Source organism: Drosophila kikkawai, chromosome 3L, assembly GCF_030179895.1.
Source record: "Drosophila kikkawai strain 14028-0561.14 chromosome 3L, DkikHiC1v2, whole genome shotgun sequence".
Taxonomy (NCBI): Eukaryota; Metazoa; Arthropoda; class Insecta; order Diptera; family Drosophilidae; genus Drosophila; species Drosophila kikkawai.
In genome coordinates this window covers 10371578-10399563 of record NC_091730.1, presented here as the reverse complement: position 1 = coordinate 10399563, position 27986 = coordinate 10371578, and the positions used below count along the sequence as shown (strand labels likewise).

At 37.0% G+C, this 27986-nt stretch overlaps 9 protein-coding genes across 10 annotated transcripts in view; 5 read left to right on the top strand and 4 right to left on the bottom strand.

The window, feature by feature from the left end:
* Window positions 1-40: 40 nt before the first annotated feature.
* LOC108083010 (uncharacterized) lies at window positions 41-9405 on the bottom strand. Of its 2 annotated transcripts, none has more exons than XM_017178635.1 (3): window positions 9340-9364; window positions 158-364; window positions 41-102 (listed from the first exon to the last, which is right to left on the bottom strand). In XM_017178635.1, exons 1-3 carry the CDS (start codon window positions 9362-9364, stop codon window positions 41-43), a joined length of 294 nt encoding a protein of 97 aa, XP_017034124.1. The 2 variants fall into 2 exon arrangements, with proteins under 2 accessions (XP_017034124.1, XP_070142110.1); XM_070286009.1 differs by lacking the exons at window positions 41-102; window positions 158-364 and adding exons at window positions 8840-8997; window positions 9064-9276 and having other exon boundaries at window positions 9340-9405.
* On the bottom strand, window positions 795-1225 carry Eig71Ek. The gene is made up of 3 exons (XM_017178586.1): window positions 1201-1225; window positions 931-1137; window positions 795-856 (listed from the first exon to the last, which is right to left on the bottom strand). Exons 1-3 carry the CDS (start codon window positions 1223-1225, stop codon window positions 795-797), a joined length of 294 nt encoding a protein of 97 aa, XP_017034075.1.
* Window positions 1617-1979, top strand: Eig71Ej. Its single transcript, XM_017178587.3, has 2 exons — window positions 1617-1848; window positions 1912-1979. Exons 1-2 carry the CDS (start codon window positions 1617-1619, stop codon window positions 1977-1979), a joined length of 300 nt encoding a protein of 99 aa, XP_017034076.1.
* LOC108082966 (uncharacterized) lies at window positions 2160-2658 on the bottom strand. Its single transcript, XM_017178589.2, has 3 exons — window positions 2602-2658; window positions 2321-2530; window positions 2160-2260 (listed from the first exon to the last, which is right to left on the bottom strand). The coding sequence occupies exons 1-3, from the start codon at window positions 2624-2626 to the stop codon at window positions 2199-2201; spliced, it is 297 nt and encodes a 98-aa protein (XP_017034078.1). The 5' UTR covers window positions 2627-2658; the 3' UTR covers window positions 2160-2198.
* On the top strand, window positions 2984-3434 carry LOC108083009 (uncharacterized). The gene is made up of 2 exons (XM_017178634.2): window positions 2984-3227; window positions 3310-3434. The coding sequence occupies exons 1-2, from the start codon at window positions 2996-2998 to the stop codon at window positions 3372-3374; spliced, it is 297 nt and encodes a 98-aa protein (XP_017034123.1). The 5' UTR covers window positions 2984-2995; the 3' UTR covers window positions 3375-3434.
* On the top strand, window positions 6808-7773 carry LOC108082967 (salivary glue protein Sgs-3-like). The gene is made up of 3 exons (XM_070285991.1): window positions 6808-6884; window positions 6948-7166; window positions 7221-7773. Exons 1-3 carry the CDS (start codon window positions 6860-6862, stop codon window positions 7697-7699), a joined length of 723 nt encoding a protein of 240 aa, XP_070142092.1. The 5' UTR covers window positions 6808-6859; the 3' UTR covers window positions 7700-7773.
* Window positions 9406-10803: 1398 nt separating the features above from the next.
* LOC108082980 (Ecdysone-induced gene 71Eb) lies at window positions 10804-11375 on the bottom strand. The gene is made up of 3 exons (XM_017178602.2): window positions 11302-11375; window positions 11027-11242; window positions 10804-10967 (listed from the first exon to the last, which is right to left on the bottom strand). Exons 1-3 carry the CDS (start codon window positions 11324-11326, stop codon window positions 10864-10866), a joined length of 345 nt encoding a protein of 114 aa, XP_017034091.1. The 5' UTR covers window positions 11327-11375; the 3' UTR covers window positions 10804-10863.
* A 294-nt stretch (window positions 11376-11669) lies between these two features.
* LOC108083040 (uncharacterized) lies at window positions 11670-12171 on the top strand. Its single transcript, XM_017178670.2, has 3 exons — window positions 11670-11703; window positions 11763-11963; window positions 12035-12171. The coding sequence occupies exons 1-3, from the start codon at window positions 11670-11672 to the stop codon at window positions 12100-12102; spliced, it is 303 nt and encodes a 100-aa protein (XP_017034159.1). The 3' UTR covers window positions 12103-12171.
* Window positions 12172-13742: 1571 nt separating this feature from the next.
* comm3 overlaps window positions 13743-27986 on the top strand; it is a 38890-nt gene continuing 24646 nt past the window's right edge. Inside the window, exon 1 of the mRNA XM_017178724.3 lies at window positions 13743-14277. Within this exon, the coding sequence (XP_017034213.1) occupies window positions 13857-14277 (421 nt within the window). The 5' untranslated portion in view covers window positions 13743-13856. The remainder of the gene's footprint in view (window positions 14278-27986) is intronic.

Genomic DNA, 27986 nt, shown 5'->3' with positions numbered 1-27986 from the left:
TTACCATTGTTGCTTAAAAGAATTTATTATAATTAGAATTTCATAAATGCATAATATCAGCAATATTTTCACAATTTAATGTCAAGCCTTTCATCTGGTTTACTACAATGTAAATAGTTTTAAAAACATAGAGTATTATTATTATATTTCCACTTACTTAAGCACCTCACTGCTTCCAGTTCACAGCTCGTGACATTACTCCACTTGGCACCAATTTCCCGACTGCAATTTCTGTTGTAACCATTGGAAATCTCATTAAACTTTCCCAATCTGACTTCAGATTCTTGGCATTTAAGCAGCTCATCATTGCACTTGAAAAGATCTCCAAAATAGTTGCACTCGGTTCCAATTAAAAGGCTGCAAACTTTGTGAGACTCTTTAAAAATAGTTTTGGCCAAGTTAAGTTAAAGCCACTTACCCAGCAACAACAATATTCTTAGCATCTTGAGTTCAACTGAAGAGTTTATTTTATTTTACAAAGCTTAAATGGAGTAAAGCTTGTTTGTAGGTTTCCTTTATTTAACTTTAATTAAAGAGTACTTGTTTCTTATTTCGAGTGAAGCTTTTGTTTTGATGAAGGTGTTTTAAGGAAGTTTATTGTATACTTGAGACACAATGGAGCTATAAATACATAAAGGTTTAAGTAAGTTTATGAAACCTTTATAAAAGCAAACATTTACTTTACTTTTAGAGTAAGTAACTGTATGAAATTGAGAAAAATGTATGGAAACTTTTTAAAATATTTTTTAATGCATTTTTCCTTAAATATAGAACAATATTTTTATGAGTGTAGCTTATAAGCCAAGTGCTTCGGCAATATTCCTGCAAGACATGTCATCACAACGCTGCAAAATCACTGAAATTATTTATAAAATATTATTAATTATATAAATTAATTAAATAATTATTTTATTAAGATAATCAACTCACACAGACAGGTGGCCTTTTCCATTTCACATCGCGACACATCATTCCATCTTCCTAGACGCTCCCTCCGACAATGCCGATTAAAGGAATCTATAGTCTCATCATATCGGCCCAACCTGGTCGTAAATCTTAGGCAATCTTGATACAAACTGTTGCAGTATTCGCGGCTAGTTTCAGCTTCTATTTCCCACAAATTAAGGAGACACAAGACTAGGAAAAAGAAATATAAACCCTAGAAGTAAGAAAATATATTTTAAAGTATAGTATCCTTACCCGCAAACAGCGTAATTTTCCACATTTTATGATTAAAGTGAGAAATTGAACTGAAATAAAATTTATTATTGGGGATTTTATTTATAAGGCTGAATTATACGTACAAGGTCAATTTGTCATCTGTTTTAAACACAAAATCCTAAAAATTACCTTTCCTTGACCCATTTTCATTGAGATTATTTTCTGTCTTTTCTTTTAATAAAGAAAGTAATAGGTAAAAAGTTCAATATACTTTAATTTTGCCAAGATAAAATCTTAAATACATTTTCCTTGACTTTACACCTTGCTCTCATTTTAAATGTATAACTTCTTTGTTTAAATTTTATTCTCCAGTTGTCTTTAAATTTGTTTTCTCATTTATAATGAATATAAATACCCAGACACTAAGCCTATCAGCCATCAGTTTGTTTTTAAAAATGCAGTGGCTTTGCCTTTTTACATTGATCCTTTTTCTTGGCTGCTATTCAGTAGAGGCTCAGCGCCAGGATTGTCGAAGGATCAAAGAGCAATGTAGTTCATGTCTCCGTCGTTTGGTGAATCCTAAAAATGAACTCGAATATATAAACAGAGATTGCAGAGAAAAACTGAGGGACCGATGGGTTTGGCGGGATGTGAGGCGTTGCGATATGCAGATCATTGCCTGTGAAAGTAAGTTTTGGGTAATTAATAATTATGAAAAATTTATATTTAAACTATGTTTAAATTTTACAGATCACGACCAGAAATTGGATTGCGAAACTGTAGCCAGATTGGCGGGAATGCGACGACTGATTGGTTGAGAATTTTAAAGAATATTTTATAAAATAAAAAAAAAAAAACTGAAGTATAGTAAAACCAAAAAGGGTAAACATCAAATAAATACTTTTACCTGGCTTAAATAGTTTTTTAATAGAAATTTATACCTTTTTTGTACAATGCATATTTGCTTTTATTTTATTTATTTAATTTTATAAGGTCAAGCTTGTATTTTATATCAAAATAGTAATAGTACACACTCCTTAAGTCCCCAGGGCACGAGCCACATTTTTGCAGGTAACATTATCGCAACGCACCATAGTCACTGAAAATTAAACAAACTAAGATTAAAGAACATAAAATATTTTTTAAAAAATATCCTTACCTATGCAGGAGGCCCGGACCAGCTGGCAGCGGGTTATTCTCTGCCAAGTTCGATCGTTTCGTCGGCAATGATCGTTGAAGATATTCACAGTGTCGTCCGCAGTGCCCACAGTGCCCTGTTGGCTAACGCAATCTTGGGTTAAGCGATCACAAAACCTGCGATTCTCAGCATCCTGTGACAGTATCTGGGTTACCAGAAGACAGCAGATTGCTTAACGAAATATTTAGAAATTATTAAAATATATTTAAATTTAAATATAGAATAAATTGAGTTGAACTTACCCAATACCAACACAAGTTTCGACATTGCAAGTATAGCTTTTGAGTTGGAAACCGAGATCTACTCTGAATGATTCGAACTTTATTCCTTGGTATTTATACCCTAAAAATGGATTAAGGAAACAGAGAGCTTTAATTGTCAGAACTGCTGTTAATCTGGAATATATTTTTCCCTGAATATTATTTCATCGTAGTACAATAGGTCACCCTAGCCTAGCATCTGGGACTAAACAGCTGTATTGGCAACAGATCTGTTTGCTTATCTGTTTAAGAAAAGATATTAAGAGTTCACAAAAGGCATCTGTTGTCCTTTCCTGGTTGCTGCACCTTATATAAACCTCAGGTTTGATTTCAGGTTTATCAGTCGAATTAATAACTATAACTTGTAAGCTACAAAATGAAACTAGCCACTATAGCCAGCTTCCTGCTTATCCTCGGCTGTGTGGTTATCAATGGCCAGGCACCGGATTGCCGGAAGCTAAGGGAAACCTGCAACAGATGCGTCCGAAGCCTGAACAATCCCATCAACAATGTAGAATTCATGAACGATGGTTGCCGGGAGAAGGTGCGCCGCACTTACATTTGGCAGAATCAGACGCGCTGTGATCTTCAGGTGATTGCCTGTGGAAGTAAGTTAAAATTTCAGTATAGCTTGAATTAATTTAATTAATAAAGAATATTAATAATATATATTTATTCATTCATTTACAGCTCACAATAGAAAACTGGACTGTGCAGTTATAGCCGAAATAGCTGGAATGAGAAGACGAACTTAGAAGAAAGCCTGTTAGATCCTTGATAAAACAAACGTGGCTTATGTATATATGAAATAGATTTTCCCCAATAAACAATGCATATTTGTGTAGAGATTTGAGTTAGCCAAGTTTCTTGTCTAAAGTGAAGGCTATATGTTCTTGTCTTGGTCTTGGCCTTCAATTTTTCTCATCTCGTCTCGGCTCGAAGCCCTTCCAGGAATCAACAGTCGCCGGCAGTTGCTGCATCCTCCACGTACGGGGCATTATCGTAAAGACCAGACTCTGGACCAGACCAGCATCCCATTCTAACCCATCCCCCAGTCTGTGGATGAGTTGAGCCAGGCACGCACCGCACATCGTCATGCTTGTCTTCCACTTGATGCATCCTCGTCATCCCGTCTGGCAGTTCTTCAAAACTTCTCACTGGCTCCCACTGCCATTCTCGTTCTCCTCATCTTTTCCAAAACATAATTTTTCAAACGAAATTGTTTTGATTTTCTTGATGCCATAAAAAATGGGAATTTATTACTCGTCGGTGGTCTGAGATTGCGCTCACTGACTTGGCTCAGACGAACCAGACGACGAGAGTTCATCTTGGCGGCCTGAACTTGGGGAGAAAATTTCCACGACCTGGACAAACACAGTTGCATATTTGCTTGGACTAAAATTAGCAGCGATCTGGTCTCGTCTAGGGTCTATAATTAAAATCTATCCTAAAGTGCGTTAATATTATTTACACAATTGCCATTGTCAGTCCTATAAAAGATGAAGATGAAGCTGCTAAAGCATACAGTTTCCCAAATCGTTATATGATGAAGTTAACTCTTATCTGCTTAGTGGGTAAGTTAAGCTTTAAATATTGTTTAAGCATTAATGTGAGAGAGTCCTTTCCCAGTGGCTTTTTTGGTCCTACAATATGTGGAGCACAGTGAAGCCTGCTTGGAGGTAATTGAGCAGGTTTTAGGAATTAAACCTCATAAGGAAAGTGTTAGGAAGGGTCATCAGCAGCCTCATAAGCAACCTCACAAGGCACCTACACCCCATAGGGAAGGACCAGGACCGGTAAAACCTGCAAGGAGACCTGAAAGACCTAGACCTAGACCTATAATTGGACATCCAAGGCCTCCCATAAGCCCCCCAAAGAGACCTCTACCGCCGAGGCCAAGGCCTCTACCTGAATGTTCTTATCCACCTCCGCCTTGCCCCGATAATATTTCTCCACCTTGTCCTGAGAGTACAACACCTTGTACTGAGGAGCCTACGCCTTGTGGTGAAGAGACATCACCTTGTCCTGAGGATACAACACCTTGTCCCCCAGAAATCATTACAGATTGCCCCGATAATACTTCTCCACCTTGTCCTAAGCCGACTGAAGATCCTTGTCCTGATCCCTCCGACACAAAGGAACCCTGTGAATACAATCCAGGTGGTCCCATAATACCCGTACCCGATCCTGCGATTCCCCAAGGAAATTCCGGTTGTGGATGTCCCCAAGAATGTCCACCCAAAGAGGAGTTACGAGAAGAGTTACATATCTGCCTGGAACGTATAGGTTTATTAATAGACGAAACTTTATTCTGTCAGGCAGCTGTAAATGAAGAAAATTAATCCTGGAACTAAAGAATATTTATATTTTTAACCAATAAATAACATTGTTTTGCCTTCGATAAGTTTTAAGTTCACTTTTCAAGCAGAGGAAATTCTGGAGTTCTGTTGATTTAATGAAACTAAGCAATGCATGGCCTCTCAATATGCTTTTAATATAAACTGTGTGAACGCGTGTATGTCCGTGTGAAGTGCTTTTTAAATACTTGTAGCGGTTTAAGCTTTTACCCTTACCAGAATTCCAAACGAACTGCCATCCAAACCCGATCCCCAAACACAAAACTCCCACCCGACACCCACTTGAGTTCACGTCATGAACATGATTATGTACTTTATGAATGTGCAGAGAAGCGATTGGATTTTCTAAACCACAACGAAGGTTAGATACTCTGAAAAGTCACCTGTATTGAGGGAAATGGGGGGAAGAGAGCTGTATAAATATTATTTGAATAAAAATCAATATTTAATACTTCATATTTTATTTACTAGTATTTTTTCTTCCTTCCTTCCTTTATTCAATGGATATATTAAATTAGAAGATATTCCTCACCATCATCCAAAATATTACCTTTATAAAGTTTCTTAGCCAGCTCATAGACCTCCTCAGTTAGGGGACCAGTGATGATGATTTTTCCACTCAGCCCTTGCCATCCAACTTATATAATATTTGAAAATTGAAAATCTTTTTGGCGCTGCACTTGAAAAATGCTTAGCCCAGGCCCAGGCCAGGCCATGATGATGAACTTTGTAAAACTCTTGACCACATTTGCCGCACACCCGTTCCCCCGTTCCTTCACTCCCCTGCCCTTTTTGAAGCGTCTTTCCTTTCCACTTTTGGACATGTCTGACCAGCTGACGTCCTCACCAGGGGCAGCAGGACTGCGGGACTAGAAGGGGGATCAACGCAAGGGAGTGGGAGCAATGCAGGGCTCTTGACTTTAGCGCCACTTGTAAGTGTAAATTTTATTTGAGCCAGCAAAGTACGTACCTACATACACATGTAGACACTCTCCGCATATAACCATGCCCTTTGTCAAGTGCTCCGCCAAGTGCCTGGCCTCGGAATTGGACTCTGAATCGGATTCGGACTTGGTCTTGGACTTGAAAGTATTATTTTGGGGGAGCTTGGAGTGCGGGTCTCGGTTTCGCTGGAGTTTTGGCGTCGTGTCGCTGACAGCTAAGTGGTGATAATCGCTTTTGAATTGAATCCGAGCAAGTAAATTTACACGCCGGCCAAGTTGCGATTCAAAAATGCAACAGAGCAACGATTCAAGAGCTCTTGGACAGTGTCCATTGTCTCCAACTCCGGCTCCATCTCCATCTTTAAACCCCACCAGCTGCTGCCTTCTCCTTTCCTGTGTCTTTGTGGGGCGGACGCTTTGGTTTTTGTGTTTTGGCTGCGGCTTTATTTGAAAGGACCAACAGGAGGGGCTCCCTACAGCTGCTGCTGCTGCTACTGCTGCTACTGCGGTTTGTTTTGGCTGGTTACTGCGGCTTCTAATTTGTGAACTGGATTTTGGGGCTTCTGGAAACGGAAGCCGCACTTGTAAGTCATTAAATCAGAACCTAAAGCCTTAGGCGCCGTAAAATTTAAACTTTTAAAGTGAGACATGGTTTAAGAATTATGTTTAAGTATTTAGGTTATGGAAGATTACCGACTCCAAGGCAGCTGTTTTTATTGAAACAATAGCTTAAAGTTATTATTATACATACAAAAGCCTTTCATTGGTTTTAAAGTAATATTTTCAATCAATACTTACCACTAATTGGGTCATCTTTTAAGGTATTAAAAATAGTACCTTCCGGGTTATAAAAAATTATGGCTAGATTATTATAAAAGCTGAAGTTTGCGCTAATTTTGAGTACAGATTTTAGCCGAGGTTTCGGTAAGCCACAGCAAGATGATGAAATTTACTGTGGGTTTGGGTAAGGCTATGAGACAACCTTTTAAAGGACATATATTTTCTAAAAAATCCTTAATTTTCTTAGCACTTTTGATCCTGGGTTTTTGTGTGAGTGTCCAGGCTCAAACCCCAGAACCAGATCTTCGCGATGTTTGCCGGCGACAGAATAGAAGATGCCTGAGCCGCGAGAATCTCAATGGAAGGACTAATGAGGTCACCACCATCTTTAATGATCATTGCCGAACCACAAACCGAAACTGGCGAAATGTCACACGTTGTGAACTAGCTCAGGCCAATTGTCAATGTGAGTAGAAATACTTATTAAAATTCGTAATTTTAAAAAATATGTACATTTCAGTGACCCTTGTCAGGTGCTCCACTCTGACCTGCGCAAATGTGAGGAGGACCCTTGGAGGTGGTGGTGGTGGTGGTGGTGGCGGCCGTACAACCACTCGTCGTAGCCCTACGGACCCTGTGGAGAATCCCGAACCGGATACCTCGACCCGCCGTAACCCACCACCTAGAACCTCTCGACCTCGCACTACTAGAAGGCCTGGACGCACTACTACTCGAAGGACTCCAACCACTAGAAGGTCGGGAAGGACTACTACTCGTAGAACTCCCACAACAAGAAGGTCTGGACGAACTACAACTCGTAGAACTCCCACAACAAGAAGGTCTAGACGAACTACTACTCGTAGAACTCCCACAACAAGAAGGTCTGGACGAACTACAACTCGTAGAACTCCCACAACAAGAAGGTCTAGACGAACTACTACTCGTAGAACTCCCACAACAAGAAGGTCTGGACGCCCTCCACGTGAGCCGGAGAATTAAATCATTCTAAAACGATTTCGATCTCATAAACAACAAATATCTTAACCTGCTTAAATAAAAAACTATAATTTCAATGCTCTCTAGAAAAAGTTGTTTTTTTTTAAACATTCTAATGAAAAGAGCCCCAAACAAAACTATTTTTTATGTTTTTAAATCACGAAGCTTATGAACGAAGTTACTTCGCTCTTATTGGAAGGGAGTGGGGCCTCTGTTTGAGCAGCTTTGCCGGTTTTATTTATGAAATGTATTATTTTATATGAATAAAATACAATAATATATAATATAATAAAATATAAAGCAATATAGATCCTTAAACTTAAAGAAAGCAAGGTCTAAATAAGAATAAATAAATAATTTTACTATTTTTATTAAAATATAATATTAAACTTTTAAAAATATATAAAACTACAACTATTCAGCTTCATTACTTCCACCATTATCCTCTGGAATTACTCGATCTGTATTGATTAAACTTACAGTTGTGGTAGGAAACGTAGACTGTGCAGTTTTCTGAGCCAAATCCATGTGACTCAAACTTTCATTCTGAGTTTTATTCTGTAACCCTTCTAGTCCCATAATTTTTATTACATTTTTAGAGTTACTCCCGTATTCCTCATTTGGCAACGAAGCATAAAAGAATATTCCCGCCAGGCAAAGTCCGAAAACCACTCCAATCGAAAGGCAAACGCAGCTTCTCTTGTTGAAATTACCTTTAACAAAGAATTAAATACAAGTTTTTTCACTTTTAATTCCTTTAATTAAAACTCACTCACTTTCATTGAATAGAGATCTCTTTCGAGTGTGGTTAGCCAGTTTTTTGTTTAGCTTAGCAGAGCTTATAGGTATCATACTTGGTTCAGGTATATTTTGCGAATAAACGTTAAGCGAGTTGTGCTATCACTTTTCGTATTCATTTCAAAAAAGCTTAACAATTGTTCAAACATTAAAAATGCATATTAAATGCGTAGCTAAATGTATGTATGAGATGATTAAACTTGACAAAATTTTATAAATATAAATATATACGCAGATGTCCAAAAATTATTCTTTTAAGTAAAAGAAATTCAACAACAACAAGTATTAAATTTCAAAATATATAGAGAGCATTGATGTTTTTATTTTTCTCGAATAAAACTGGGTCAATGGGTATATACTTTCGTTGGGTCAGTCCTTAATCTAAGTCGAAGGTCGCCTTGTAGTTGTAGATGCAGGAGTACGTCTTGTGGTAGTGGCACGATTACCGGCTAGGGCTTCCCTTATATTCACGCAGCTTAGGGTTGCACAGCGCTCGATAGTCACTATGAAATAATTGAATATTATAATTTGAAAACTGAGATAATTTTTAAGAAACATTAAACACTTACATTGACACGTGGCCCTGGCCAGTTCGCAACGGGTGATATTACGCCAACCTCGATGGCGGCGGCGACAACGTCCATTCAGAATATCCGTAACTTCAGATCGGTTGCCGTGAACAGGAACACGACTCAGACATCTTTCATTGACAGTCTGGCAAATTTCACGGGGAGTTGGCTCACGGGTTTGGGCCTGAACTGCTGCCAAAAGGCAAACAAGGGCTAAAAATAAATATAAAAAAATTAACACACAACAAGGAAAGTAATATTTCTTAAGATTCTTACCAAAAAGCACAGCAAGTTTGGACATCTTTTTGATTTAGATTCAACTTCTGAGCTGAAAACGTGCAAATACCTGGGCTTTTATAAAGAATCAAGACACCTGATGGAAAAAACCTTTAGTTTTATTTTAAAACGTGTCTTTATAATGTTCAGGAAATACACAAAGCACTCTATTCATTATAGTTAAAAAGAGGACTATTTTATAAAACATTTCCTGGTTTTTAAGTGATTTTTAAATGGCTTTTATTTCATTATTATAATATTATTGTCTTTATATTTTTAAAAACATCTGTTAAACCCACTCCATCTAGGGATAGGTGATTATATAAAGACCGGTAGGGCAGGGACTTTTTAGTTCTCATCCAGAGCCTTTAAAATAATGCATATCAAAGCTATCGTAACCCTTTTTGCTGGTAAGTTTTATATTTAATTAATCCATGACATAGAGAACCTAATTATATCTTTGCCTTGAAGTCCTTTGTGTCACCCTGGTTGCTGGCCAAGACCGGGACTGCGATGAATTGCAGCGTAGATGTGAGCTGTGTATAAGGACTCTCAATAACATAAATGACACCAGGATGCCCGTTTTCAATAACGAATGCAGAGAAAAACTCCGACGAACCTGGCGCTGGCGAAATGTTGGCCGTTGTGAACTCACCAAACTTAATTGCATGGGTAACATTTGAATAAGATTTTTTTAACTTAAATATCTATCAATTTTTAAACATGATTTTTTCACAGGCATCAATCGTCGCATGAACTGTCAAGATGTTGCAGAGCTCGCTAATATGCAGCGCGTTAGGACTTGATTTCTCATCATGTTATTAAAAAACGAGTAAATAAAAACTTATAGAGCATTAAAGTGCAAATTTGATACTTTATTTACACCTCAATTTTACAAGGCAGTCTTACAAAAATAATATCTAAATATCAATAATGATATGGAAATTAATTTATTAATTTAAAACTTCAATAAAATTTGTTTACATTAGGAAAGAACTAGATATTTTTTAGGCTCATTAAAAGTACTATTTTATTTTAATTTATATAACTCTAAAAGTGCAATATAAGAATACAAATTCATATTGTTTTCTTATTAATATTTGAACAATAGTTTTCGGGAATACCCTATAGCTAAGCACAAAAATTTTAAGAAATAAATTGACTAAGCATTTTTTAAGCAGCTTTTAAATATTGCTTATTTAAAAATGAATATCAAAACAGTATATTACAGCCGACGAAATACATTAGTTTAATATTTAAAAAAATATATAGTTTTATATAAAAAAAAATACGTTTGATAGTCTCTTAGAGGAATTTAGACAGGTCTTCGTCAGCTACCGTAGCTTATCCTTACTTAGCATTTATTCTGATATTAATAGATTGCACTTAGAGCCTCTACAAAAAGATTCTATGTTAAAGAGTTATTTAAAAAATTGCTACAAATCTTTTATAGAGCATTAAGTTTTTTTATTATCAATTTTTAGGCATACATAGGTTTTAAATCAATATTTAGTAAGATCTTTTCTATTCCTCGCTGGGTTCTGGACGCCTAGTAGTAGTAGTGCGTTCCTCCCGCAGAGCTTGCCTTACATTATCACAGGACAAGAGGGCACAGTTCTCAAGGGTCACTGGACGAAAAAAAAAGATTAAGTAAAATTATACAAATTAATAAAAAATAATTACTTACAACGACAAGTGGCCCGGGAGAGTTCGCAACGGGAAATATTGCGCCACCTTGGGTTAGTTCCCCGACACCATTGATTGAAGATCTCCGAAATATCGTTGTTGCGTCCATTTCTGGGCTCATTACGGAGACATCTCTCATCTTGACGCTGGCAAATCTGTCGATTAATGGGTCTGCGAGTTTGAGCCTCAACAGACACGCAAACCAGGACAACGATGGCTAAAATATTAAGATTCAATTAGGAAAAGTATAACCTAAAGGATGTTTAATATCCTTACCAAAAAGCAAAACAATCTTGGACATCTTGGTTGGTTTCTACGATTAAGGTTTGTGCTGAAAACAGGCACTAGTCTTGGCCTTTATAAAGTGGAAAGAGGTTTGCGGAAAGGCATTGTTATCATATATAAAACTTAATTTCTTTATATTCCGAAAGTAAAAACAATAGTGAATTGACGACCTATTTAACATACATTTCCTGGTTTTAAAAAGTTTCTTTTATTCCCAGATTGTATAACTTTTATATATTGTTTTGAAACATCTGTTGAACTTGCTCCACGTAGTGCTGGGTGTTTCTATAAAATCGGATTGGAATCAGCTAAAGTTAGCCATCTGAGAAGTTCTCTACCAGAGCCAACAAGCTAAAATAATGCATCTTAAAGCTATTCTATCCCTGTTTGCTGGTGAGTACTCAAAGGATAGTGTGTCCTTTAAATATTAAAAAATATATTTTTATCCACAGTCCTTTGCCTGACTCTGGTCGCTGGCCAAGACCGGGACTGCGATGAACTAGCCAGGAGGTGTGAGACCTGTGTGAGGCAGCTAAATAATGACAACGATCGCAGGATGCCCACCTTGAACAGGGAGTGCAGGAGCAGGACACGCAGGACTTGGCGCTGGAGAGATGTAGGACGTTGCGAGCTCACCAGGTTGAATTGTCAGGGTAAGTTTGAAATAATAATCATTTTATTTAAAAATATATTAAGGATTATTTTATAATTATTAATATTTTAGGATGGAATCGCCGCATGAACTGTGGCGACATTGCTGAGCTCGCTGGCATGCAGCGCATCAGGTCTTAAACTGCCTTTATTTAACCAATTTCGTTATATTTTACGAGCATATTTTGATGAATTTATAAAAATAAAAGAGAGAGCATTGAAATTAAAGAGCTGGTATTTTTATTTAATTTATAAATTAAGCTCAAGAATAAATTAGATACTATAATTTAAATTTCTTCACGCATATTGTTCATAGCATAACGCACAATTCTATCTTCTATTTCGTAATCAAAATCTGGTTCTGGTTTTCGTATCATTTTAAGCAAGCCCCGACTCAGGACATTCAGCATTCGCGATGTTTTTCGCTCATCATTACTATCATTATCCTCAAATAACTCATTTTCCGTAGTTAACTGATTATCCAAATGAATAATATCCATGTCAGATAATGTTTTGTCCTCAGGATCGGAATCTAAATCAATGTTGCCAAACGTCACATGATCATTAAATGAGAAGGTAACCTCTTCATAGTCTTCATTATAGTTCAGATCAGGCCTATATAAATGATCTTCGAGTTCTTCATCTTGAAAAGGCTTAGTTTGTCCAAAGTCTGTAGAAATATTTTATTATTTAATTGAAATATTTTATTATAATATTTATTTAGAGCTTACCCAGTAACAGAAGCAGGTTTATTATAACAAAATAAATAGAAACTTCCATATCATTCGTCTTGGTATATCTTACAGCTCTTAATTATATTATAATACTGCCGTCTGGCCTATAAACATTTTATTGCATTTCTCATTTGCACGCATTCTGCTATTTAAACAGCATTTTTGAATAAATAAATAGGTATTTATATTTTATTTACAGAGCGTTTTTATAAAAACTCAAAAGAAAACGTTTAACATCGAACGTTGGAATACTTTAGCAAGGCTTAGTTATTCATAAATATTAAGGTTTTAGTCTTGTAACTTAGATTTAATGCTATTTAAAACTAAATATAGATTTGTAAACCTAAAAAAGGTAACACAAAACACCTTTCCAAATTGAAATTAATGAATTTTGGGCTTAATTATGATAGATTTCTAATTTAATGTAAAACGAAATTCAACTTGCCTAAGATAGCTTTCTTCCTTGTTTAAATATAAATAGGAAACCTGATTAATAAATATAATTTTAATTAAAAATAGAGAATTAAATTATGCATGATATGCCAAGCTTTTTAATCAATAATTAATTTCCAAAACCAACCGAAAGCTCTAAATTTTTCTCCCGCGTAGAGCTTCACCACAGACCCCAAGAGAACCCACCACAAGATCAGAGATCGGTCGAGAGAATCGATATATAGCCACTATAATAGCATTACCTCTCGCTGGTAAACAAAACTCGGTCAAAAATCCGCGAGAGCCAGACGCCGAAACAGGCCTTTCTGGCTCACAAAAAAAAATAGAGCGAAAATATGAACTGGCAGGCAGGCAGGCAGCTAGGCAGGCGTTAATGCGAGTACAATATTGTTTAAACAAGAGACAAGATTCTGTGTGGCTCGATCTAGTATCTGCCTAAATACACAATGTGATAACGAAGATTGTCGTCAGCTGTATCGCACACACCAAACCGAGATTCGAAAACCGAAGAAATAATACAAATAATACTTGTTCGTGCATATGGAAAATAGATAAAACGTAGTAGGAACAGTTCAATTTGTTCGGCAGCCAGAAACGGTCGCGTTTTGGCGGTTCAATTCATTCGATTTCAAGCCGAATTCGGGCTAAAGAGTGTCTGATTGATTGAGTGAACAACTGATTGACTGAGCCTGAGTGATTGACTCAATCATGTCTAATTACACGCTGCTGCATCTGACCAAAGTGCAGCAACCGTATCTGCATTCGGTGGGCAGCAGCTACGCGGCTCTGGCCAATGTCGACGGCTTCTACGGACCGACCTTGGAGGCCGGTTTGCTGGATTTCCACGCCAATGGAACGGCCACTCATGCCAATCTCACCGCGGACAACGTTCTGGTGTTTATTGGCGAGGAGAACTATAGCTATCGCTCCACCTCGACCATTGTCCTGATGGTCGCCGCCTGGATTCTACTCATCCTGGGCTTTGTCTTTTGCTGCTGCGCCGAGTGTTGTGGCGTCAGTGTTTGGCGTGGCAAGGAACGTTCTGGCAACGAGTCCCTGAATCGAGCGGAACAGGGGATTAACAGGGGGGCAGGTGGGCGTGCCACCTCCTCTGAAGTTGCAACTGCAGGTGAGTCCCACCCAGTTCAAGTTCTTGTTATTCTCTCAAAGCTTTCGGTTGCGGGTCTGCATACTTTTAGGCTGACAGCGGAAATTGATTGGCCCTGGGGGGTTGGGCCAAAGCCATAGCCAAGTTATCCCCTTTCCGTGGCAAACTGTGCTCATATTTCACCAAAACAAACCATAAATGGCCACAATAAACGGCAAACAGTAGGGTTGTTAGGGTTTCAGGTAGAGCTAAATACCCTTTAGAGCAACTAAGCACAAGAATTGCTCTAATTTATATTTAAAAAAATATAAAAAAATACTAGGCTTATGTAGAGAAATGAAATATACAATTTCAAGCCTTGGAATTTAAATGTTTTTTTATATTATTTATATTTTCCCAGAGTTCCTAGTATTAACTTGCAAAAAAGAATATCTTAGAACATAATAAAACAAGGTAAATATTCAGAATTTATATATATATCATAATATTTTTAATTTATACATTTTATTTTATTTCACTAAATCTTCTATAATACCACAATTCAGTCTCTTAATCAAACTTTAGGGTATTCAAAACACATTTGAATGGAGCTGTCAGTGTGCGCTTAGCTGGCATTGCTGAACTACTTTTCGCAGTGGTCGAGGAGGAAAGGGCCGCTTCTGTGCAGAACTGCCTGCCTCATCGATATCATAAAATATTTAGCTATTTTCTCCTATTTCGTTTCGCTTCATTTTTGGCAAATTTGGCATGCGTTTTGGCTGAAAATTGGCTTTTGGCCAAGTAAACGAAATGTACAGAGAGGAATGAATGTGCTTCTGCACAAATATTCGCACACAAGCATTCTAGCTGAGAACCGCATTAGCACAGAGAAAAACAAAAGGATTTCTTTGAATTAAAAGTATTAATAAGAGATTAAGAAATATTAAAAAGAAAGATTAAGTATTGAATTTAATTTATAAAAATTAAAAGAGAATTATAACCATAACATTTTTCTCTCTCTGTGCACAAAGCAGTGCCGAGTTTCGTCCGATAATTCGGTTGCATTTGCTCCGTTCAATGCAGCTTCTGTTTGCATCCTAGGCAATTAGCATTGTCTCGAAGATATTGCGTTTCATTAGAGCGATATCTGTATGTGCCCGAGTGCATATATGTATGAGCATATCTGTAAATGTATATGGTTGTTGGCCAAAGTGCACAACAGTCAATGGGTCATTTCGATAACGGGAGCCCGAAATTTGCAGCAAAATTTGTATGGTATTTAAGCCAGAGTCTGGGATTTGTGTATTGTTTGGGGGCTGCCAGAGGCTTAAGTTGTTGCAATGCATTCTGTCGATTTTTGGTGTGCTTTTGTGTTTTGGCATTTCGGCTTAACAACCAACAACGAAACGGTATTTTGTTAGCCAATTGTGAGTAAGCACAGATGATGGTTTCAAAGTGCACAATAATGGTATTTCTGTTACGCCCATTTAAGTCTAGAGTAGAGTGAGCAATTAGTATCGATGTTGTTTTGGAGGAATGTTTTGTGTTTTAAAATTTTATTTTGTAGATAAAATGCAATGTGGGAAGTTGGTAGTTTTATTTATTGTTTTGGAATCTTAACAAAATAAATATGTGCTTTGGTTTGAGATGGTCTAAAATGGTTTACTTTAATTTGTATTAAATGCTTGAAATATTTCGATGGGAAAAGAAATAATAATAACATTTAAATTAATATAGTTACATTGATTTAATTTCACGGAACATTTAAATTTAAATTAATGTAGTCATCACCCCAAGGAAGATCAAAATCAATAATCCCGCTTCGTGTACGACTAACCCATATAAAACCATCCTTTTTATCCACCTAACTGTGTGTGGCACATACAATTTTAACAGTTGAGCGCATTTGGCCCATTTCGATAACAACATAGAAGCGTCTTAGTAGTCTTAGTATGTCAATGCAATAAATTCCCCTACTTTCGTTTCGTTTCGAAACGGTGACCACAAAACGTGCCTGCGCCTGGTAGGAGAGTTCCTGGATCCCCTGGCCAATAGTTTCCTTAGTTAATGTCCCCGTAGTTTCTGTATATTTTTTTTTATTTGCCCCACACGTTCAACTTAAAGTTGAGAGAGCCATAAAAAAACTGCGGCAAGTCACAAATGTTTTATGAAACTTTTGGTTTTCATATATATTTTATTTAGCCCCGACTCTCATTTCGCTGCACAAGAGTTTTAATATAAAACTTCGGCCTGCTTCGCGTTGCCACTTCTTCTTCTTGTTCGGGGCCAAGTGCAGTCGATGCTGTTCCTCGACTTTGCTGTTCAGGAATTCATAACCGCATTTCCCTCACTCACTCCGGAAAATGTGGGAAAAGCGGAAAGCCAACGGAGGCGCAGTTGTACATACCAATTGCTTATGTATCGGCAATATGGGGCTTCTCGGGCCTGCACCCCCTCTCTCTCTCGCTGTGGAGAACCGCATCGACAACCAACAACGAATTTCACCCATTTCACCCATCGAGTCCCAGCTGATGCGGCAAAAGCTTGGAAGTATAATAAGTTTTTGTCTTCAACTGGAATGGAGCAGGAATGCTCGCCAAGTTCTGCGCCTCGAGTTGAATCTATAATTCAGTTTTCTCAGCTATCCTCTTTGTCTTCGATGCCTAGGCCACTTTAAAGTGTTCTTAACAAATTTTGCCAAAGGCCCACAGCAAAAATATAATGAATGCACTCGGAAATTAAGCCTTTTTGAGATAAAATTCCAATTTCATAAAGGATAATCTTTGGGTAAAAAGTTTGGAAAATTATTTAACCAGCCAAAGGGCATTACAAAGTTCTAAGGAAGAAAGTATTTATAACTTTTCTTCCATCCTTCGTGAAATTTTTACACATTTTAAGACTTGAGTTCTTTAAATAATATATATCTTTAATAAGCTTTTAGTTAATAATAAAACGTAATTCAACTATTAAATAGGCATAGCTTAGTCCTGCTATCGATTTTCACTCAACTTAAGTATTATAAAAAATGTTTTTTGTATCCCCAACATTATAAATTCCAATCTTATATCACGCTCTGCATAAAATATCATGTTCTGGATTTTCAACGAAAAAAAGTAAAAGAACTTTTTATTATTTATGCAAGCAAAAATGCGTAAAAATTTTCTCTCAACTTTATTTGCTGTTTACGCGCTTCATTTGCCGGTACGCCAGGCCACCCACTCGTCCTTAGAACCACCCACCACCCGATAATTCGTGTACATCATTTTTTACAGCTCCTCATCAGTTGGTGGCTCTGCTTAGTTAGTCTTTCATGGCACTTTGATTGCTCATTTGGCATTTATTTGATGATGCCAGGACTCCCTCTCGGGTCCTTAAATTATTCATTGTGCGTGTGCTGGGACGGGGCCTGGCCTGGCTCCTGGTTTCTTCTCCTAACATCGTCTCAATCTTGCAATGAGCCCAGCGAATTTTTTAAAATATTCATGTCCCGCCGCTGGCTAGCGAAACGAGCAAAAAATACAAAAAAAAAAGCGACAGACAACTCGCTGAACGAAGGCGACCAACTAAAAGTGCGTAATTTTTACCGACAGCGCATTGAAAATATCGCCGCCAGCGATAACAGCAGACATCCATCGAGGAGTGGTCAGTGGATGTGGGGGGAGGGGAGGATGAAGCAGGAGAAGATGGAGGTCACGGCGTCCTACGTGAGTTTGTAACTTGCACTCTGGGCCAGGTCCAGAGCGAAGGCGTATTGGATTTGCGTCATGTTTTAGCCAGCAATGAAGCGTGAGAAGGCTTTAGGAGTGGACCCTAGTTTAGTTTTAGATTCAAATTTAAATATGAAAAATATATACAGTACAAATATAAATACTAAATATTACATTTATACTGTTTTAATAAATGTTTAGCAAGAGCAAAGCTTTAAAAAAAGAGTTTGCCAGGAGCTTGCATTGTTTATAATATATTAAAAATATTAAAAATACATTTTGAAAGCAGTTTTCTTTCCTAAATTTTATTTTAAAGCTCTTTTTAATCTTTAAAAATTATAGAATATTTTAAAAATAACTATTTAGACCCACCTTAATCAGCATTTCCCCTGTAAATCCACTTGCCTCGTTGCTTTTGCTTTGACATTCCATCTAATTTGTATTTATTGTATTGGATTTTTTTATTTTTACTCAAATGGAGCATAAAATTTACATTTTTTATTAGCGCAGGCTACTTCAAACATCGCTTCATCCATTCTAAAGAACCCTCCTCCACTTCTGTTATATATAGTATCCCGCCTTCACACGTTCGATTATTGATTGTGAGGCGGCGGCAGTGAAAGATGTTCAATACTTGTTCAAAATGAAATGGGGGAGTGTTCGTGCTCGATGCTTGCAATTTTGAAATTCAGGTCAATTGCATTTGTTTTATCGATGGCCGTGGACGGCCAGGCGATTCGTGCATTTGAAGCTGTCAATTTGCAATTTGATTAAGTTGAATTTAATTGCTTTTGTTTCTATAATTATATAGAATAAATGCAAATTGCAATGGTGCCATTTATATTTTGATAAATCACATTAAACTTGTATACCTATTGGGGTTCTTTTGTTTGACCATTTTAAAGTGGTCAATAAATACATGTTTGAAAATGAATTAATGGATTAATTATGGTGTCACAGAAAGGCAAGTCATTGGCTTAATGCTTGATCAATAATATTGATGGCTTAAATCAGAATAAATGTGAATTGTGAAAACAAGCAAACCTGATTAAATTATGCAGGGGCCGTACGTATTTTGGGTAAAGCTGCGCTCCTTGATTGGCATTTAAGGCTCCTTCCGCTTTAGCCATAAATCCTTCGCCCATTCAGGCCGTTTCAATTGCCCACTTAGCAGCCTTTCAACACAAATTACCATAATTCGAGCCTTTTCTCCATTCTCTTTTCGCTCTCCTTTTGAAAAGGCTCTCCTCACACACACACACACACACACTTAACCTTTAATTAAGATACTCGAAAGTTTTCAATATTAAGCTCAATTGTATGCACTGGCGCCGCATTGTCGGCTCCCTTACACCATGGAACAGGTTACCCATTTTCCGCTTTTTCGTCAGGTCCTAGATGCACTGGGGGAAAAGGAAGCTTTATTTTCTTGAAATAAATTATTTAAAATATAATTATTATTCGTTACAGAGAACTGTACTTAATTCAGAATATTTAATCACTAAACTATTTAATTGATTTGAAACCATTTAAAAGAGTGTCTAAAAGTATGCAAGAAATGTAATCTGCTTGTAAAAATTGCTTAAAAATATCTCAGACAATTTGTATTTATAATTAAGTCATTTTGAAATTTAAATATACATTTTTTTATGTCATTTCATAAGACTTAACCCATAAGAAGGCATACAATTATGTTCAATGTTTAACTTTGCACTTGCTTTTAAAACAAAACCCATTATATTTTTATCTCTGTAAGGGTTCACACCCTTTATGCACCCTCTTTGTCTACTGGCTTTCCCGGTTCCCCATCGCACGCTCACATGTCAAGTCGTTGCAATTTTCCATAACGAAATTAACGCCATGCCAGGCGGCGCTGCAAAGTATGCAACGTAAATTTTTGCGCCGAACCAATAAAAATAATTGAGGCAAAAGCGCCACATGTGAAGGCGAGGGGGCAGGGGCAGGGGCAGGGAGTGGGTGTCAAAGGGGGGGAAGTGGAAATGCAGGGGTCTTGGCTCGAATGGCAATTTTGCTTTTATTGCCTGACTGCCTGATGACGGGAACTCCTCAGTGCCCCCCCATGTTCAATCCGTCGTATTGTCACTGAAAGGAAAATAGGGATAATAGGATCAATATGTTATTATTTTTATTGTTATATGAAATATTAAAATTTCTATTTTATATTTAAATTTTATATATAATTAAAGTTTCATTTAAAATTATTCAGAAACAGTCTTATATCGAAGAGGTCTTATAAGTATTTGTTAAAACTTTTTAAAATATATGTAAAAAAATATATTTAAATAAGCCAGAAATTTTTACAGCTTTAGGAAACTATAAAAAATGTAAATAAATAAAATTTATAATTATTATTAAGACAACAAGTTCTTGTTTTATATTTTCTTTCTGTGCATTTGTGTGATGTTGATGTTGGCGCCTTTCGCCTGGCTTTTAAGTGCTCAGCTCTTTGTTGTGGCTCGCCTTTGTTGTTGCAGCTTTGCTTGCTCTTATTGTTGTTGTTTCTGCTGATTCTCCGATTATTGTTGTTGTTACTTACACTCTCTTTCTCCGCTTTTCCCCATGTATCCCTCTCTCTCTCTCTGAGCCTTTATGCCACTGTCATCGCTCGGTTTGCACTTGCATTTATACTTGTTTTCATTTCCGTTGCGCGCTTATCACATTATTGCAAGCTCATTGCCGCGGCTTCTCCTTTGACGCAGACACACATTGCACACACTCCTGGCCCACACACACAGATACAGGCACTTATACATGAAAAAGGAGCAAGTTGCTATCAGTCAAGCTGTCGCGGTTTCTCCTTTGGCGAAAAGGTGATTCCTGAGAGTGTGAGGGAGCGGGGATATCATTCATACTTTTTATTTTTAATGGGGAGTCAGTCAAAGGGATTAAAGTAAAACTTTATAATTATAATTATACATTTTTTATATTTTTTTTTACATTTTAAATTGCCTTAAGGCGTAATATTCCTGCTTTGATGTTAGATATTTGCTTTTAAAAGAGAAAATACATAAAAGAAACCTAAACAGTAACTTTTGGTATATATTCTTGCTAGAAAACTTCAATAATATCATTCCTGATTAGCTTTAATAGTCAAAAATTGATTTATTAAACGCTTTCAACACAGCTGCAATCCCTTGTCAATGTCTCTCTCAGTTTTCTCCTCCCCAAAAAGTAAAGACTCGGGAAATTAAACATTGAACATTGAATCAAACTGTCAAATCCTGACTTTTGCAGCAGCTTGAACCCTCTTTAACTGTAGCATTTACACCGACCGTAAGCCGTAGTCCCTCCTCGGTTCACACAATTTTGCATAGGCATTAATAAATAATTTGGAACGTGTGAATGATTTTCATATAAATCGCCGCCAAGGAGGAGGAGAAAGCACCGAAGAAGGAGCTATGGCCATGTGTGTGTGTGTGTGTAACGTTTGTCTACTTCTCTGCAGCTCATGTAATATTCATGATTATTTGAAATTTGCGCTTCGTTATCCTTTATCCTTTATCCGTTCTCCCTTTTTATGTTTTGGGCGAGGCAGACGACAATCATATGTTAACGCGACGCCTTCTTCGCCTTCGTCGCCTGCACAGATATACCCGTGCATAGATATAGCCATGCCCAGGATATATACATATACGAAACGTGTCCATAAGGGTTTGTATGTTCATTTAGGGGGTTAGGAGGGGCGAAGGGGGGAGGTCCTTGCATACCAACTGAGCGTAATCGGGTTTTCATGCTTTGCTGCCACGCAGGACACTCGGGGGAATTCCTCCAATGCCATTGATAGCAACTCAACTCGGCGGGACTTTGGTCCGTCAATATCATCGCCGGGCAAACTGTTGCGTCGCCCACACTCTTGGTTACTATATCCACATCCGACTTTTTTGCTTTGTCACACGTTTGTCAATGCACTGAGGGGAAAATTAGAGTATTTTAGGAGATTCTTGTGGCAATAAATATAAACAAAAACTTCTTAAATCAAAAGTTATTAACAGAATTTCTTAGGTATTAATGGATTTCAGGTCTACAAATATATAATAAATTCTCTAAATATCAGTTAAAGGATCCTTATCCTTATTTTTTCCCAGTGTCCTCGCTACATTCAGCTAGTTTTCTCCTGTCTGTGTGCCACTTCCGTGGCCAGGCTTATCAGCGTTCGTCCTTCGTTATTGTTGTGGCTCCCCCGGTGCACTTTTTGCTGCAACTTTATATGCAATGCCGCCAAGAGCAAGCGACACGGAGTGCTTCCTATACCGCCCTCCCCTCAATTTGCCGCCCATCCAATGTCAATGGCTTTTTGCTGCCACTCGAGTGAGGCAACCCACCGCCAAAGCCGCCTGCCTGACTGCATTTTGCGATAACAGACAACAAGTCGGAACTCTAACACCAAACTCCCAGTTTTGTTGACAAACTGAGAAACAATTATGATTGATTGTGGGTCCACATTGGCTTCTCTTCCGGACGAAGACGAAGAAAGTCCAGGAAGTCGCCTTGGCTGACAAGGAAGCCAACTATGCCCAACTCTACTAAAGTAATTTTTGAGATCGCCCAGGTAGATATTGAGTTGGTGAAGATTCCTGAAGGAATCTATGATGGAAACTTTAAGTTTCAAATTGCATTGACAACACAAAAGTTAGAGAAAACTCTAAAGTAAAGATTGAAGAAGACAGAAGAAAAGGTGTAGTTTTTAGATAGTTTTTATTAAGTTTTTATTGTGCAAAGTATAGCTTAGTTATTTTGGTATCATTTTCTACAGAAACTAATAAACTTAAATGTTTGCTTCTAAATTGAACTCCTTGGGGTTTTGTAAAAGATATAAAACACTCCTTCTTTAACCTTAAGAAGTATTTAAAATTGAATTAATGAGTTTAAAGCTACATTATTTCTGCTATTTCCCTGAGGAAGCCTTTCTTTTCTTTTAAACTCCAACTGCAGAACCCTCCCAGTACTCCACTTCCGTCTTGGGTATCTTCCTCAATTAAATAGCGTAATGAATGAGTCCAATGTCCACTGTCCCTTCACGCTGACATTAAGGCGATTTCTTCCATATTCCAAGCATAATGAGCATTTAAATTTATGCAATAACGAGCGGAAGCGATGAGAAACGCCTCATTAGTCAGTGGCTGGTCAGTTTCGGTTCCTCTTTTTCGGTTCTTTCAAACTAATAATAAAATACGAAATAGATTTTCCAGCACCCCCTACTCCATCTCCGTTCGTGTTGTGTGCGCAACATTGTTGACAAACAGCTCGTAAATTACACGCTCGTTTTTCAGGCATTTTATGAACAGAACCAGGCCAAAACCGACTGCCAACCTGGCTACTGTTTGTGAGCCCCGCCACCGAGTCGAACCGAGCTGAGCTGAGCTGAGTGCATTGGCCACGGTTTTCGATCGTTTTGCAACGGAAGTTCAAATAAAGGTTGGGTTTTTGGGGCGTACAAGGCATTATACTATATATAGTACATTGTGACAATCCGATGTCGCGGTGGGAAGTGCACAAAGAGAAAATGTGTAGAGTATTTTCAAGAAATCAGAGATGATTCTTAATTTATAAATATCTTTAACTAGATTTTAAACTCTTTAATTTCATCTACAGATACTTCCCTTTGAGCTCAAGCTTCCCTAAATTCTTATTACATTTTCCAAACCTTTTTGTACACTTTTCCTCTAAGTGTAGCTTACATAACAGAGAAATCCACGAGGAGTCCGTGTGTCCGCTCCCCAAACCGCTTTCCACAATTTCCGTTCTCACAGACGGATCTCGGCACAAAGGCCTGGCCCAAAGGCAAACAAATCAATAAGTTGCGAGAGGCGCAAACGATTGCATCCTTATCAAGGCATATGTCGTCCTTGTACCTGTCGCTACGTCACACACCAAAAAGGGATACGGATACAAGAGAGATACATTTACAGATACAGATACAGATACAGGGGACTACCTCCTGGCAGCCTCTAACCGTTTCCGTTTAGCAAGGAAAACAATAACAATGAGATTTTTACTCCTCGGCGGCAGTCAGCCAAAGAGATAAAAGGGAAAAAGAGGCCGCGACCGGAAAAGCGCATTTAACGCGATTTGATGGTTTACAAATTGGCTTAAAGGAAGCGAAGAGCCGGGAAAGGGAACACGGTGGAGGAAGCCTGGTGTCCCGGCAACGCGGGAAACATCTCCACCGGAATGAGTGTCGAACGAGTGACGGCATTTGTTCGAGGATGCGGCCTGTTGTGTTTGGATAAAAGATTGTAGCGATAGTGTTGCCAATGGAAAGGGGCTTCGGGGGTCTCCTGAATATTATTCCGCTCCTTATTGAATCCGAGTTAAGTGTGTTAGGGGAAAACTCTGGCAAGGGAAGTAAGTAAGTTTTCTTTCACATGCGGAGATTGAAGGAATTCCTTGCATGTGAGATACAAAAGAAGAAGATTATAGGAATATTGAATAAATAATTTGGGTTTCTTTTCAGGAACTGAGATAATAAATAATGAGATTTTTAGAAAGAATTTGAATTTATAATTAACTTATAGATCAATTTCAACTCTTTTAAACTAGAAACTTCCGGTTACCTTCATTTCAGAATCTTATCTATAGAAATTCCGTAACTCACTTGCATTATCATATATGTATTTATCCCGTTCAAAGACCCCGCTGTGCGGTAATCGCTCCGACTTGCTCAGAACTCTATAATTAGGTGCATTACATATGCTGCTGATATGCCATTATAACTGTTACCATACCTTGGCCAGCTCCATTGTTTGCTCACCTTACCTTATACCTTAAAGCGCAAATAACGCCGACTATTTACCAAGTTCGGAGCACTGTCTCTCCCGGGTATATTCAACCTGCTGGAATGTGTCTGTATCATCGCAGCTGACATAGGAAATACCCGAGGGGGTTAATAACGGGCGCAATGAACCATTGTGGCGATACTTACTTAATTGCAGCCTTAATCAGCGTGACTATGAACTTTTAAGCAGTAGCCTATATCTATACAGACGATATCAGGTGAAATTCCAAAGGTGATAGATTTATGTGGGGTGATTTAAAGGTATCTAAATATAAGGAATTATAAAAATGAAGATATCATTAGGTGACCTACATATTTTAAGAAAATTTCTTCTGCCAAGCTCAAAGTTTAAATAAAAATTAAATTTTCAATTAATTTAAATTTTCTTTCACAAAAAAAATTCTTTTTGCTGCCAAAAAGTTTGCAATGTTTTCCTTACCAAGCGTTAGGTATTTTTATGGTCGAGGTTTTTAATTTTAAAACTCTTCTCCATTTAATATCTTATCAAGATCTTATCGCCAGACTCAGCGACGACCTCGTTTGTTATTATACAACTCAGCTGTTGGCAACAGTGTTATGACCATATTTCGCTTAATTAAATTAGTAATTTTAGTGCACGAAAAAAAACCAAATACAAAACTGGTTGAATAAAATTGTATTTCGATGAGAAATCATCACGTGAGCAGCGGGGTTTTTTGTCACTTGATTATTCTGCCGCGCGCATGCGCAACCGGTTCGCACCTGTTTACGATTTTATTTTTACCAGCCGGCGTCTGGCACGACAACAAAAAAATATGGCAACTTAAAATATGGGTAAATATCATAATTACCAAAATATCAATTACTGGTGTTTATTTTTTTGGGTTTTTTGACCGTGACTGGGTTAAATTTGAGAACTAATTAATAGGTTGAGGTGAGTTGTGGCTCATTTAGGGTGGGTTTCTTGGCTGAAAATTTCAATTAGATCATGGAATAGTGGAGACAAGAACCTTCTGATTGGTTGTGAGCCTAGCTTAGGATTGATATTTCCTGTGGTGAGTAAGAATTTTTAAATTTAAGTAAAATATACAAGGATTTTTGTTGGGAATATCGTGTAAAATTTGATCTAAGCTAAGGTGATCTAAAACATGAAAAGAAGATAAAAATTTTATACTTTGGTAGTATAAAACTTGATCAGGAGACAATTAAAAATAGTCTAAAGGAAATTTTAGATCGATAAAATATGACAATTAATATATTTAACATGATCAAAAACTTAACTTTTTGCAAAAATACCTATCTGAATAGTCAATATTTTTAATATAGAATTTATTGCTCAGAAAGTTTAAAAAAATCTTTAAAGAGAAAATTTGGTAAGTAAAATGTTCTAATAATAAATAAATTGTTAAAAACATATTTTATAGCAATTGAAAATTAATTTAATATATATAAATCAATATATTTAATTAAAGCTAACCAAATTCTGTAGTTAAATGCCATAATATATAATTTTTATGAATTTTAATAAATTATTTGCAAGATCTCTACTTTTTACAAGTCTCCCTCAAAAGCACTTCATCATCCCATTGGCTGGAAAAAAATTCATTTGATCGCATCACTATATAAATAATTATTAATTAATAGCTCTCAGCGTTTTATGGCCAAGCTAATGTAAGGTCCATGCCCGATTCCAGTTCAAACCAACACAAACCGACAGTTACAGCTAAATATCGGCTCTCTGTTTTGCCTAAAACAAAGCGTATTTAGCACATGTTTAGCCTAGAACGTAAATAGTAATCTGATGGACGACTACGTAGGTACGTACGTAGTACAGGCTGCCAAGATGATTGGCGAGTGCCACTCCAGATAAGGAATCAACGTGATAAACAATGCAACCGGGTACTCCGAATAAATCATAAGTACTACACCTGATACTTGAGATAAATGTGCCTGGAAATAATAATAATGATAATTTAAAATGCTGTCAATAAAAATCAGTTTGAAACAGTAACTCAATCAGGCATTGTTCATTTTTGCAGCCAGTGTTAACCCAATTATTTCCATACAATTCATTTAGCATTTAACGAGCAAAAAAGCTCCAATTGTTGATTGATTAGTTGGAAATACATAAAAAATATATATATAACAATGGAAGAAAGACTATCAATAACCATTCATGATGGGTTTTAGCTTCAAGTGCCAAATAGTGTTTACACAATAATTCGAAATTGATAAAGCTCTAATCAGGCGTCACTAAGCCGGTGCCGGAATGCTAATTGCAATTGATGCTCATAAATACAGCAGCAGCAGCCAAGTCAATATTAGTAAATGGAAAATTCATAATCAGCCATTCGATTGAATCAATTTGTGATTTACAAATAGTTAACCGCAAACACAGGAAAAATTACTTGCACAATCATACACACAACACTCGACCTGACGGGGGGCGTGTTATGCAATCGCATTAAAGCCCAACTTAATTGGAATTGTTCTACAACATTTCAGACTTAGCCACATTATAATATCGGCAGCAAAGTGCTGCAGCAGCAGCAGCGGCAGCCACAAATTGCAAATACGAACAAAATAATTAAATGCAAATTTTAATAAACACCGAAAAGATAATAAAACATGCTCTAAAACTACTATCACTACTACTACTATAACAATAGCGAAATAAACGATTGTTTGCCACACGTTGAGAGCCATAAACTAATAAAATACTCGATGCTAAATTGCCCATGAAATGTTCACGTTTCGGCAGCATAATGCCAATGCATAAAATTAAATGTAAATGATATGCAATAAACGTGAAATATGCATGAAAGGATTAGGCCAAGAGTCTTCTTTACCAGCATGAAAGCCAAAGGCAATAAATCAAAGCAAAAATTCATTAAATTTTCTTTTAGCCTTCATATACATATACTTTCTATGCAAAATATCAACAATAAATAGCCAGCAATCAGAGCTCAAGTTAGAGAGAACATTAATATGAATAAATAAGAAATAAATTGTGAGAAACAGGAAAATGGAAACTGATTCCAGGGAATATTATAAATCGGTCATAGTTTTTAATAGGGAAAAGTACTTGGAAAATTATAAATGTAGAAACTATATAAATTAGTCTGAAAGCTTCAATTAAAACTTAATAAAGTTAAAAGCTTGAAGAGAAACAAATAAAATACAAGTTGTGAGAAATATTTACAATAAAAGAGAACTGGTTATAGATTGAAAAAATATGTTAATGCTTTACTATATCTATAGATTAAGTC

What these genes read in the sequence shown, in the direction of transcription:
- Eig71Ek (XM_017178586.1), bottom strand. Translation starts at nt 1,225, where the DNA reads ATGTGGAAAATTACGCTGTTTGCGG. An exon ending in GAAAATTACGCTGTTTGCGG is followed by an intron (nt 1,138 to 1,200) that starts GTAAGGATACTA and finishes TCTTTTTCCTAG; the next exon opens with TCTTGTGTCTCCTTAATTTG. An exon ending in GGAAAAGGCCACCTGTCTGT is followed by an intron (nt 857 to 930) that starts GTGAGTTGATTA and finishes AAATAATTTCAG; the next exon opens with TGATTTTGCAGCGTTGTGAT.
- Eig71Ej (XM_017178587.3), top strand. Translation starts at nt 1,617, where the DNA reads ATGCAGTGGCTTTGCCTTTTTACATTGATCCTTTTTCTTGGCTGCTAT. An exon ending in GCAGATCATTGCCTGTGAAA is followed by an intron (nt 1,849 to 1,911) that starts GTAAGTTTTGGG and finishes TAAATTTTACAG; the next exon opens with ATCACGACCAGAAATTGGAT.
- LOC108082966 (XM_017178589.2), bottom strand. Translation starts at nt 2,626, where the DNA reads ATGTCGAAACTTGTGTTGGTATTGG. An exon ending in GAAACTTGTGTTGGTATTGG is followed by an intron (nt 2,531 to 2,601) that starts GTAAGTTCAACT and finishes TATTTCGTTAAG; the next exon opens with CAATCTGCTGTCTTCTGGTA. An exon ending in GGTCCGGGCCTCCTGCATAG is followed by an intron (nt 2,261 to 2,320) that starts GTAAGGATATTT and finishes TTTAATTTTCAG; the next exon opens with TGACTATGGTGCGTTGCGAT.
- LOC108083009 (XM_017178634.2), top strand. Translation starts at nt 2,996, where the DNA reads ATGAAACTAGCCACTATAGCCAGCTTCCTGCTTATCCTCGGCTGTGTG. An exon ending in TCAGGTGATTGCCTGTGGAA is followed by an intron (nt 3,228 to 3,309) that starts GTAAGTTAAAAT and finishes ATTCATTTACAG; the next exon opens with CTCACAATAGAAAACTGGAC.
- LOC108082967 (XM_070285991.1), top strand. Translation starts at nt 6,860, where the DNA reads ATGATGAAATTTACTGTGGGTTTGG. An exon ending in GAAATTTACTGTGGGTTTGG is followed by an intron (nt 6,885 to 6,947) that starts GTAAGGCTATGA and finishes TAATTTTCTTAG; the next exon opens with CACTTTTGATCCTGGGTTTT. An exon ending in AGCTCAGGCCAATTGTCAAT is followed by an intron (nt 7,167 to 7,220) that starts GTGAGTAGAAAT and finishes TGTACATTTCAG; the next exon opens with TGACCCTTGTCAGGTGCTCC.
- LOC108083010 (XM_070286009.1), bottom strand. Translation starts at nt 9,364, where the DNA reads ATGTCCAAACTTGCTGTGCTTTTTG. An exon ending in CAAACTTGCTGTGCTTTTTG is followed by an intron (nt 9,277 to 9,339) that starts GTAAGAATCTTA and finishes ATTTATTTTTAG; the next exon opens with CCCTTGTTTGCCTTTTGGCA. An exon ending in GGCCAGGGCCACGTGTCAAT is followed by an intron (nt 8,998 to 9,063) that starts GTAAGTGTTTAA and finishes ATTATTTCATAG; the next exon opens with TGACTATCGAGCGCTGTGCA.
- LOC108082980 (XM_017178602.2), bottom strand. Translation starts at nt 11,326, where the DNA reads ATGTCCAAGATTGTTTTGCTTTTTG. An exon ending in CAAGATTGTTTTGCTTTTTG is followed by an intron (nt 11,243 to 11,301) that starts GTAAGGATATTA and finishes TTAATATTTTAG; the next exon opens with CCATCGTTGTCCTGGTTTGC. An exon ending in CTCCCGGGCCACTTGTCGTT is followed by an intron (nt 10,968 to 11,026) that starts GTAAGTAATTAT and finishes TTTTTCGTCCAG; the next exon opens with TGACCCTTGAGAACTGTGCC.
- LOC108083040 (XM_017178670.2), top strand. Translation starts at nt 11,670, where the DNA reads ATGCATCTTAAAGCTATTCTATCCCTGTTTGCTG. An exon ending in TATTCTATCCCTGTTTGCTG is followed by an intron (nt 11,704 to 11,762) that starts GTGAGTACTCAA and finishes TTTTATCCACAG; the next exon opens with TCCTTTGCCTGACTCTGGTC. An exon ending in CACCAGGTTGAATTGTCAGG is followed by an intron (nt 11,964 to 12,034) that starts GTAAGTTTGAAA and finishes TTAATATTTTAG; the next exon opens with GATGGAATCGCCGCATGAAC.